The following is a 12997-nucleotide window of genomic DNA, read 5'->3' on the forward strand; positions in this document are numbered from 1 at the left end:
AATGAGAGTATATGTAAATTCCCCAGCCTTAGCATGTAGGAGTTCAGTGTCAGTTTTCTTGTCTTCATTAATGCTTATAATCAGAGATGGCTGCAAACTTTTTTCTTCAAGACTATTTAATATGCTTATTCTAGGCTCATGTTACTAAGAAACAATCAAACGGCAAATGCTTGCTTAATTCCTGCAATGTGCAAGAAGATGTTGTTTGGCAGAAGCAGTAGGAGTCTATGTATGAGAGCAAAGCAGGAGAGGAATATTTTTCAATGTACTTTATTTGCTCCTTTAACTAACATTTTTATAGTAACCTTCACCAAAAATCCCTACATTCAAAATAGAAAACAAGCTTGAAGAGGTTAAGTAATTTCCCAAATATTGCATTTAATAAATAGGAATATTGAGCTTTAGATCTAGACTTAACCACCACCAAAACCCAATGATCGTTCATGGTTCTTAGTCATGTGATGCTGAATGCCAAACCATGACTTGGTGAAAACTTTATTTTTACATTATTTCACAGAGGAATTCTGGAATGGGTTTAAAATCAATTTTAAATCACCAAAATGCTAGAAAATACTATATTACATAAACCACATACAAATACTTCGATTGTTAATGTATAACTTGTGGTGGGTTGCCTTGGCTGCTATTTTAAAAATAGGCTCCAAATATCAGCATTACCTACCTGACTTTTTCTGACATAATTCTATAACTATTATAAACCCCTATGTTAGATTAGTTATAAGTCATTTCTACACCTGACTTTATATATTAGAAGTAGATTTTATGTAGTTCTATGTAATTCTTGGAATATGTCCTTTTCATGTATTACGTGTTTAAAATACATAATAAGGAGAGTTGGCTATAGATAAAATTTTTCCAGTTAGTACTGATAATTTATCTCATCTCAGATTTTTTTTGGTTTGGGATTATTTAGAGCCTAATTACTAGAAAAATGGATACCATCATTGTCACTAAATTCATGAGACACACATTAGGTTAGGTATTGTTCATTGTTAATAGGCATAATTTCTATTTCCAATGAATCTTTTAAACGCCTGTCACATGGACAAATGTAGCTTTACATGAAATGTGTTTTATTATGTGTGTCCATCAGCTGCATTTCTGGTGGGATGACAAAGGAATACCACTAATGGTTATGTGAAAGGAGGATGATGAGTAATAGCAGCCTGCTACCTTGAGGGGAAAAACTCAAAGAAGATGCACTCCAATGTACAACCACTGACATGCTTTTATGATTATCATGATACAAATTTAACAAGATACTCATGATCAGTCAATATTAATTTGTGTGCATTGTCCAGAACATTTCAGATATTCCAGAATATTCCACAGCCCTGCTTTGAGAAGCACTGTGTAGCTTTGGGTCATCATCTGCTTTGCTTTGTGGCATATTTGTGGCAGTTGTTAAAAGCTGAGAAAGATGAAGTGTAGTTGTGAATTAGCTCTGCGTGTTATCTCCATGCGTATCTCAACATGTTTGGTTGGTTATAATCTAGTTTGCTTCAAATTTCATATGTATTTAAGGGTATGCTTTTAATGAATATACTTTTGTGTAAACCTAGAAATGCTGGGGGGGGGGATGTGTCATGTGGTCAGAAGTGTAATTCCATGTTTTCTTCCCCACAGAATGCCATAGTGTCTGTTAAAGAACTGTGCGGACTCCCTCCAATTGCCAATCTGAAGCAGTGCCTGTTGACCCTGTCCTCTCGTCTCATTACCAGTGACAATACTCCCTCCGTCTCTCTTGTGATGAAGGACAACTTTCCTCATCTGGAGCCTCTGGGGGCCATTCCAGATGTGCAGAAAAAGATGCTGGCTGCTTATGATCTGGTAGGAAATTGTTACTCTCTATTTTTTCTCTGTGTGGGAAGGAAATCATATGGCAGGGGTTCTTTTGTGGAACTCCAGTGAATAACACAGAGTGACTGCCTTTAAAACCTCAACTGGGAGTGGCAGGCAGAGCTGGCCCACTCAGCCCACCTAAGCCCCAGTGGAGACCTCTGAGGCAATGCTTTTGAACCTAGAGCTCCACAGATTAAAAATGGAAAATCTCTGCTTTAGCAAGCAATGAATTATTGATTAAGTCCTCAAAAGTATACACAATTTCTCATCATCTAAATGGCTTTAGCCTGCAATGTCACCATTTAATCGCATACCTATAGGAAGTAAAATTATGCCTCAGTACTGCCTTATGATGGTTGAGACAAACTATTTCTCTGGAATTTATATTTCTAAGCTAATACTGTTAACTGATTTTTCTGAATATATAATGGAATTTAAATAGCAAATAAATTTAAGAATAACTATATTTCTGCATATCCTAATTCCATAAAAAATTAGGACCAAATGAAAAACTGGAAAAACTTGTGACATGTGTGCCAGGTAAAGTGTAAATAACCTTAAAATAGAAAGAGCACTTAAAAATCAATAAGAAAAAAATGAGGAAAAAAATCTTAATCTACATCAGTCAGGATTAAGTTCAGCTTCATGAAACTAAAAATACAAACTAATCATGGCTTAAAAACACAAAGTTTTATTTTCTCACATAAAAATCTGGAAACCAGCCATGCAGGGTGGCACTTCCATAAAATTCTTAAGAACCTAGGCTCCCTCTAGCTTTCTGCTCCACCATCTCTAGCACATCCTCATGGTCCAAAATGGCTGTTGAAGCTCTAACCGTAATATCTGCATTCTAACCATCAGGAATGATGAAGAGGAAAAAGAGGGCAGTATCCTCTCCCTTTAAGGACGTTTCTCTGAAAAAGCATAGATCACATTTTCCTACCTGGAGTTGACACATAGACACACTTAGCTGCAAATGAAAATGGGAAATGTCTTTATTTTAAAGCGCTATGTGCTCAACTAAAAGTCATCTCTTCTGTTACTAAGAAACAGAGGTAGAATGAATATTAGGGGACAACAAATAGTCTTTGCTTCAGAGGTGAACAGGAAATTTATATATCTCCTCACCCTAAAAAAATAATGAAAATGTAAAAACATATTTAACCTTAAAATAAGTTTTAAATTTAAGATGTTATAGAAATATGAGATACTTCCCCTCTCCATCAAACTGGCAATTTTTTTCTTTTTAAAAACTGTACCTCTGATAAAGAATTTAAGGAAATGGATACTCTTATCCATCTACCTTCAGTGGGAAAATAAATTGATATAATTTGAGGAGAAAATTTGGCAATATAATTTAAAATGTTTATCCCATTTGATCCATGTATTTCATATCCAGGGATTTATTCTAAGCCAATAGATGTGTACATAAACATTTATGGTTAATAATGTCAGCATAGAGGGATAAGTTAAATAAAATACAGTAAGCCATATTATGGACTCCTTTGAAACCATTAAAATTGTATGTTAGAAGAATACTTAATGATGTGAAGAATTCCTCATAATATGTTTTGTGAAAGAGTCTGGTTACAAAAAAATATACACTATAGCATTTAAGTTGTATTTATATGTATACATATCTAAAATGCTAGCAGGATATTAATAGTTATTACTTTTAAGTAAGGAGAGTGAGTTTTATTTTCTTGCATATGCTTTTCTATATTTTTTCTGTATTTGCCAAACTCTTTACAATGAACCTGACTAATTTTCATAATTAAATAAAAATAAATGTTAAGGAAGAAAAGAATAATATTTTATCATCCAAAAACAACTAGAAGAGAGACGTTGGTGATAAATATCCTACACCTGAAAAGGAAGAAAAGCCCACAGAGTATATTCTGCTTATGAATGATTTTACCTCTTACAAACTGTACTTCATGGTTGCTGGGGGATAAGTTTGCTTATAACCTAAATAGCATTTTTCATGAAATCAATTTTTTCATCATAATAGTAGGGACTGAAAGCTATTCAGTGAATAGGTATATTTGCCATCTAAGAGGTGAAATTAGGGTACCTGTTGCCATAGAGACAGACAGTGGAAATCACTTATTGTTCCAATTCTCTTTTAAGCTAAGAAAGAAAAATCACTCACTGAGAGGGGAGCCTGGTCCCCTGGAGCTGGGCCTGTAATAAGCAGAAAAGCACCTGGACTGTGGTCAGCCAATTTCCATTTCACATCCCCAAGCGTCCCATGGTGTTGGTACCACATCTGCTGGCCAAATATGAACATCAGCCTTTTCTTATTTGTATTTCTAAAATGCAATTTCTAATCGCAGGTACAGCATGGTTTTCCAAAGTTTAAAATAAAAGGCTATAGTGGAAAGCAGAAGTACTTCTTTTTATTTAATTTAATTTTATTTTTTGGCCGTGCCACGTGGCTTGTGGGATCTTAGATCCCCAACCAGGGAGTGAATCTGGGCCCTTGGTAGTGAAAGCGTGGAGTCCTAACCACTGGACTGCCAGGGAATTCCCATGGAAAGCAGAAATACATCTAATGAAGTGTTCATTTATAGTTCCCTATAGAAATGATTTTTCAGTGTAAATATCCCTATACCAAATGGTAAACTTGGCAGATTGTGGACATAATCAAAAATACTGCTAATGTCTCAGCTGGTTATTTCTTTTCTGGGGTGCTGTGGATAAGGACCAGATACATGCCAGGATGATCTTGAAACACCATTTTTACTTTAGGATTTGCATGGTATTGCTTGGCATCTTTAGTACTCTTGGTGTATTCACAGTAGTATTTATTTTAAAATGTCTTTTAAGATACTCTGCAGATCCAGAGTGATCATTTAAAAACATAAATCAGATCATATCACTTTCCTGCCTCTAGTGGCTTCCCATTAAAATAAAACTGAAACTCCTTACTGTGGCTTACAGGGCCAATTATGACCTAGCCTTGCCTACCTATCTCACCTGCTTCTCCCTGCCTCACCCCCATACACTCTCTCCTGCTCACTCCACCCAGTCACGTGGGCTTTCAGACTCAGCTTGTTCCCATCTCCAGGCCATTTTACTTGCAGTTCCCTCTGCTTGGAGTGTTCTTCTCTTGCATGGATAGTTGCTTCTTATCTCTTAATTCTTAGCTCAAATGTCATATCCTCAGAGAAGCCTTCCCTAACCACTGTCTCCAACTGTCACTCTATCACATAACTGTATTTGATTTCCATTATCTTACTTGGCACTATTGAAAATACTTGACTTTTTGTTTAATTTCTGTCCTTTTCCTTTACCCTCAATTTGAGTATACACTCCAGGAGGGCAGAGAAGCTGTCTGCCTTGCTTACTATTGTTAACTCTAGCACCTAAAGCACTGCTGACACATAGTATGTTATCAATTAATGTTAGTTGAATAAAATATAAATAGATGCATCTATATAGTTGGTGAAAATAATGTAGTTCCCATGCTATCTTTGAATGTGCTTTATGGTAAATCTTTAAATCCCCTTTGTTTTATCTCTATGACCCTACCCTAGTCAAATTGTTCCCTGTCTTATACATACAGTTGGAAACCTATAGACTAAGGCAAAACTATGGAGACAGGAAAAAAGGTCAGCAGCTGCAAGGGGCTGGGGGCAGGATAGGGTGAGGGAGGGATGAAGAGGTGGAGCACAGGGCATTTTTAGGCCAGTGAAACTATTCTGCATAACAATATAATAGTGGATACATATCATTATGCATTACCCAAAACCCATAGAATGTACAACACAAAGAGTTAACCCTAATGTGAACTATGAACTTTAGCTAATAATAAAGTATCAATATTGGCTCATCAATTGTAGTAAATATACCACACTAATGCAAGATGTTAACAGTGGAGAAAACTGGGGGTGAGGTGGGGGGAAAGGGTACATGGGAACTCGCTGTACTTTCTGCTCAACTTTATACAAACCTAAAACTTCTAAAACTAAAGCCTAAAAAAGACCCACAGAGACTATTAATAAAAACTTACTTGGGTGACCAAGGCAGAAGAGGAATCTAGGGTTTATTGCCTGGTGGTGGTGGTAGGGGACAGGTATTCCCAAATGAGCAGCTTGTGTGCTCGACTTAGGCTCAAGTTGCTTGAAGATTTCTCAAAAATGGTAATGAACTGTATAGATGCCATCCAAGAGGAGCTGTTGTAACCACTAAAAAAAGAATACAGATTATGTTTAGAATAAAAAACAACCTGAAATCATTTCTGAACAGATACAAATGTTTGGCTTATTTCAGTATCAAAAGAAACAAATCAGGCAACCAGGTAACCTACATTTATTGAAAGTCAACCTGAGTGCATCAGACTCTACTACTTATCATCAGGAAATAAAATGAAGATATTCTAGAAAACACTGACCTTGAGTTCATCTGCACAGATTTTTTTTTTTCTAAATTTAGCTTTTCCCTAATGACCTGAGATGGTCCTATTCTTTACCAAACACTGGCTAATTTAATATTTGGAAATATTTCCTCTAGAGGGTTTTGGAAATTCAGTCTTAAAAGTCATCTTATACTGAAATTAAAATTATAGTATCTGTGTTGGTATGAAGGAATCAAAAGCCAAATATATCCCTAATAGAGTGGATTTATTTACATGGCATAATTTCAGAAGACACCCCCCACCCCCATTTCGTATCTTATTTAAGACATATATTTTCTATCTTCTTACTGGTACTTGAAATTGCAAAATTATAATAAATTCCTTAGGGTTAAGACATTTAATCTCTTTAAAAATGCAAAAACATCTCAGTAAGTAGTAACACATTGGGTTATCAGTAATTTGTACCTTTGGATGATTGTAACCTATCCTGTCCTACAGGCAGTTTTTTAACTGGGGAAAGGAAGAGCTCCTAATGACAGAGTTCCCGAAGTCTGGGTAAGGTGGGTGTGAAGTTGCTCAAATAATTGCAATTTTACTGAAGAGCATCCCTGTCTAAAATCTCCCTCAATGCTCTGAATAGGGATCTAGCTACGTAAATGCCTGGCTGATATTTAGGGCAACAAAAGCAGAGGTGACTTTCCTGATTGATATATCAAAGACACGTCACAGCCAGAGGTGGGAAGTGACAGCTTCTGAAAAGCACTAAAGCAAACTGGGAACATTATTAGTCAATAACTCAAGCAAGTAGAACAGGCTCTAAACATTGAAGTTGGAATTGATGTCTCCTTCCCAGGCTAAAGACACACAGAGGAGAGCTATGGTGTTAGACTCCTTGCCGCAGTACCATTTTGGTGGCTCTGTGGTCATCAGACAGTTTTTCATAAACTCCCCAAACCGTAATTTAACATCAGAATGCCGGGCTTCCCTGGTGGCGCAGTGGTTGAGAGTCCGCCTGCCGACGATGCAGGGGGACACGGGTTCGTGCCCCGGTCCGGGAAGATCCCACATGCCGCGGAGCGGCTGGGCCCGTGAGCCATGGCCGCTGAGCCTGCGCGTCCGGAGCCTGTGCTCTGCAATGGGAGAGGCCACAACAGTGAGAGGCCCGCATACCGCAAAAAAAAAAAAAAAAAAAAAAGAAAATCAGAATGCCATTTCTAAGTGACTTGTCCCTTTATTGCCCCGCGATTTGCAGGGGGATGGGAGGGGAGTGGGGCGGGGGTGGAGCTCTGGTCTCTGAAAGAGCAAGCGTCACTTTCCCACTCTGGATTTTCATGTTCTCTAAGAAAATATCCGCTAATGTAAGTAATGTAGGTCATAGCGTCACTGCTAAGTCTTTTAAGGCTGTTAAAGTAGTATAATTATGTTTTGCAAATAAACGGTAAGGTTTTCTTTTTTTGTTTAGGATTAACCTTGGGGATGTTAAAAATAAAAATTAGTTACTGAAAGAATTGCTTAGTGCTAGAGCCAGGAACGGAGATGTTTAATTTTACAAACATTTACTGAGTTTCTCCCCTGGGCAGCCGTCTGTGTTCACGCAGTGGGAGGTACAGCAGCCCCTGTGCTCCGGTAGCTTACATACAGTCAGGGCAGGCGACCTGGTAAGGTCCAAACCAGGCTTACACGTGGATCATTGGTGATCCGCTTATGTTCCTCATCACTGAACACAAGGTTGTAACGGTGGGTGATTACACTGGGAAATACATTGCAATTTCAGTAGAACACTATCAAAATTTCTTTGGCTAGGTTAGACTTTTTTCCTTCTACAGTGGTGCTTTTAATGCATGGACATTGTACATTATTTTCAAAACCCATCTCTAGCCTCAGCCCTAAAATTTTACTTTAGTCACACTTCTACATTTGATTACAGGGCACCACCTAGGTGTCTCAAGAACAAACAATAGAAATTTAATAGGTCAAAAACTGGGTTCATTTTTTAGTTCCCTGGGTATTCATTTTTCCTTTTCTGACTCCTGCAAAAGATAACACCAAGCCAATGGTCCTCAATTCCTCCAAGTGATTTTCAAATGTTCTTTCTCTCTCTCTATATTAACTCCAATGAGGTCCTTTTTTAAGTTTTTGGCTGCACCCCACGGCACGTGGGATCTTAGTTCCCCGACCAGAGATTGAACCCACGCCTCCTGCATTGGAAGGCAGGGTCTTAACCACTGGACCGCCAGGGAAGTCCTGAGGTCTTTAAAAAAAAAAATATTGAAGTCTAGTTGATTTGCAATGTTCTGTTAATTTCTGCTGTACAGCAAAGTGACTCAGTTATACATATATACATATATACATACGTACACACACATATATATTCTTTTCCATAATGGTTTGTCACAGGATATTGAATATAGTTTCCTGTGCTGTATAGTAGGACCTTATTATTTATCCATCCTATATATAAATAGTTTGCCTCTGCTAATCCCAAACTCCCAATCCTTCCCATCCCTAGCTCCTCTCCCCCTTAGCAACCACAAGTCTATATCTGTGAGTCTGGTTTTGTTTTGTAGATAGGTTCATTTGTGTCATGTTTTAGATTCCACATGTAAGTGATATCATGTGGTATTTGTCTTTCTCTTTCTGACTTACTTTGTTTCGTATGATAATATCTAGGTCCATCCATGTTGCTGCAAATAGCATTATTTCATTCTTTTCTATGGCTGGATAATATTCCATTGTGTGTGTGTGTGTGTGTGTGTGTGTGTGTATATATATATATGTCTTGGCTATCCTATAAGGTCTTTTTATTTACAATTCAACATCAATGAGAGCTACTGCTTCTTTCATCACCGTATTTCTTATGTGTATCCATTTCCTTACATTGACACAGCCAAGGTTCTCAACAGGCTTTCTTCTTCTCCCACCTGAATTTTTCAATAGGCTGACTAGTCCTCCATCTAGTCTCTACCTTTCTCTAATTCAACAATGGGAATAATCATCCTCAGATTCTATTTTTGATTTTTAACTAGCCTTGCAAAGCCTTCACCCACCATGCTGCCTGTTTTGCCACCCCCATCTCTCATTTCCTTCTATTTGAACCTTCTCCTTCAGTCAAGCTGATTTATTTGCCACGTACTTTTCATTCTCCATCCTCTGTATTTCTATTCTATACCACCCCAAATGACTTCCTAGCCTTAATTCCCTATCCATCAACCTAAGTCCAGCCCTTTGTCCTAACCTCTTGCAAAACTGACTTTAAGAAAAAATTCATTTATTGACTTTATTCACGGCATTCAACTCATACCAACTATAAAGAATTTTAGTAGATTGTGTGCAATACAGAGATGAATAAACAGAGAGAGGTATCAGCACAAATAGCCATAGTGCAAAGCATGATAGCTCTTTCAACCAAGAGAAATGTAAGTAAAATGAGATGGGAGCATGTATATTTGCTGCTTGTAACACAACACTCTTTTGATGTATCATTTTGTGTATGTCTTTAGGCTTTTGATTAGCCAATTCAACAAACACATTTTGCACACATGTCACTACTATGCAAGTCGCTGGAGGAAAGAAATGGTATGAAGCAAAATTTCTGTCCTTGAGGAACGGGAAATGCTGATAGCAAGGCGAGATTTACACTTAAAAAGGGGAAGGACAGAGTCACACAGTGTTCAGACAGTGAACCAGATGATGTTTTATGTGCTGAGCTGGAGCCTAAGGACCTTGAGTCCTTATGGTGGACTTTTCACAGTGACTTGTAATGTACTATACCCCCTCCCCGACTTTCACCCCATCTCACCCAGTGCTCAGCAGAATTTTATTTGCAAATAGTTTTGAAAGAAAAATATTGTCTAAACTTTGTATATTTTTTCTTTAGATACTACTTTTCTGTTGTTCTCACCTGTCTAATTTTTCATGCAGAGTCAGGAAGTATTGCCTAACATATTTGGGTCCTCTTAAGTGTTTTAAATTGATGTGAACACTTCTGGATAGTTAGTGTTTTAAACATAGCAATCAGAGGTGGAATAGTTACAGGGGATTGCAACTGTAAAAAATAAACCCAAAGCATTCTCTGAAGGTGACTGCTGTGCTGAATTATTTAACATTAACATAAAAGTTAAAACTTTGCTATGATATGAGCGACAGATTTTCTGAACATAAAATCAAAACAACCTAGATAACATGAGTCAAGTGTTATTTAATCTTTTCCTCTGTTGTGTGATTTGGAGAAGAGTTGATTATGTTAGCATGACTAGGAATCTAGCAAAAAGAGCCAATCAGTATCTTTTATCACTCTTGCAATGGAATCAGTACACTGGCCGGTATCACAATTAAGCCAAACATAATGGTTGGATTAAATACAGTCTCTTCTCTCAGAATGGGAAAAAGTTGTCAACAGTCCCCCAATGTAGTTTTACTTATTGAGATAAGTTTAGATTGAAATTAAGTCAAAGGCACTCTCTCTCCATCATTCTCTCTCCTTATGAAGTTTGTGTGAAACTTTATATTAGTTTGCGTTTTAAAAAGTACGTTGGGTTGTGTAGTAATGGAACCTGGAAAAAAAAGAACAGCCCACTGGCATGTGCTCAACCAGAGCTGGTTATTTAAAAACAAGATGTTGTGCATTTAGTGCATTGAAACTTCTTTTACTCTGGGGTGTGGCAATGTCTTGTGATACATTTTCTGTATATTGGGGGAAATGTCAGCATCTTGAGAGTTGGTAGCATTTCCACTTGGTACCAGGGTCCCAAGGACACAGGATATCACAGATGCATCAATAAGTAAGTATCTCAGGGGGACTCCTTTGTGGAATATTGTGCATGCATCCTCAAAGTTTGCTTTTCATTCCTGAATATTCAAGTTCTTGAAACAGTTTTAGTTTAAGGCAGTGTGAGATCGTCAAATTGGCCTGAAAATTCTGGAGAAAGTTCATGAAGTTTAGTCACCGTTGGCTTCAACGGTGAATACTACCAAAAGTTTAAAAACTAATTAATGCCAATACTTCACTAAGTCTTCCAAAATATAGAAAAGGAGGAAATACTTCCCCACTCATCCTATCAGACCTACATTACTCTGATTCCAAAACCAGACACACATCTTTAAAAAAGAAAACTACAGACCAATATACCTTATTAAAAAGGAAAGCAAAATTCTCAACGGATACTAGAAGACCATGTCCAGCAACATGTAGAAAAGAATTATACAACATGACCAAGTGGGAGTTATTCTGGGAATGAATGACTGCTTGAATATATGGAAATAACTCAATGTTATATATCATATTAATAGAATAAAAGACAAGATCACATGACCATTTCAATACATGCAGAAAAAGCATTTGAAAAAGTCAACACACCCTTTCATGATAAAAAATATCAGGAGCAAGACAAGGATCCTCCTCCTGCCATCTCTATTCAACCTTGCACTGGAGGTTCTAGCCAAGCCAATTAAGCAAGAAAATGAAAAAAAGACATTCTATTGGAAGGAAAGAAGTAAAACTATCTCTACCCACAGATAAAATGATGTTGTATATAGAAAATCCTAGAGAACAAAAAACAAAAACCCCTTAGAGATCATATACTACTTCATGAACTGACTAAACTTCATGAACTTTCTGGTAATTTTATGAATGAACTGAATTTTAATCATAGTGAGATAAAAACAAACATTTCTAATGATTACTCAAGATTACTCAAGATATAGCTGACAACTATATTTTGGAAACAGAACAACTGGAGAAAAGAAAAGATAAAATGATCCTTTTATGCAGAAAGCTGCTCATGCAGTAGATCCTATTACTGATGTGGAGATAGAGGTCCTTTGGCCTGCTCTGTGTGAGTTCCCCTGTCCTTCTCTATTATAAATCAGGCTAGGAAAAGTGATTCAGAGCTGGTTCCAGGACAGAGAATACTTACTTCATCACATACACCAAAGACAGTGGATTTCCGGTAAGCTTGCAAATGTTCTAACCTTATATGTGTTCCTGTTTCACCAAAAATTAGCAGTCTTACAGGACTGACTTTGCTTAAAACCAAAAGACGCCCATCTATCAATAGTGCTTTTTAACCATCTGATTTAAAACGTTTAAGTAAATTAAAAATTAAAGGAAATTATCTTCATTCTACTTAGCAAATGTATTTGTAACAACAATCAGATATTAAAATGTACCAAGTTTAATAAAATTCAAGTCTTATTTTAAACAATTTGAACAGATGAGCCACTATAGAACTAAAAACTAAAACCCAGCATTTTGATTAGAAGGAAGATAGAGACAGATTAATTATTTGTCTTCTTAATAGGTCTAGAGCAGATTGACTTTTTCTTGACTCACATATTCTTAAATGATTGCCTTTCCAAATTTGATAACTCCTTCCTGAAAAAACAGTGGACACAAGTAAGTACATTGCTTATTAGGTTTCATAGGAAGAATATCTATACTGGTTCAAGTGTGTTGCAAGTCAGACTTGGAGGGGGAAGCAATCATGACAAAAATGTTTCATGTTGCTCTACTTGGTCAATTCTAATTTATAAAATGTTTATCACCAACTTGCACTTGCAATAGGAATTCTACACTCTAATATAATATTAGCAGCACAGAACAGTTTATAATTTCTGCACCTCAAGAATGCCTGAGTTCTAGTCTAAACTTTTCCACTAACTGGCCATGTGGCTTAAGGTAAGTCAATTGGGCCTGAGTTTTTTCATTTATAAAATGGGGTTGTTCATGACAGATGGTTGTTAAGGTTACTTCTAGATATAAAGTTCTGTGGTTCT

At 36.9% G+C, this 12997-nt stretch overlaps 1 protein-coding gene across 2 annotated transcripts in view; it reads left to right on the top strand.

Moving 5' to 3' along the window:
* Nucleotides 1-12997, top strand: part of PLCL1 (phospholipase C like 1 (inactive)) — a gene marked incomplete at its 5' end in the record, with an annotated part of 352878 nt that overhangs the window by 280949 nt on the left and 58932 nt on the right. For both annotated transcript variants that reach the window (XM_081243163.1, XM_081243164.1), the window contains one exon: nucleotides 1648-1851. In XM_081243163.1, coding sequence (XP_081099289.1) covers nucleotides 1648-1851 — 204 coding nt within the window. The remainder of the gene's footprint in view (nucleotides 1-1647; nucleotides 1852-12997) is intronic.

The sequence above is a fragment of the Mesoplodon bidens genome (assembly GCF_964165515.1).
Source record: "Mesoplodon bidens genome assembly, chromosome: 8".
In the NCBI taxonomy this organism is placed as follows: Eukaryota; Metazoa; Chordata; class Mammalia; order Artiodactyla; family Ziphiidae; genus Mesoplodon; species Mesoplodon bidens.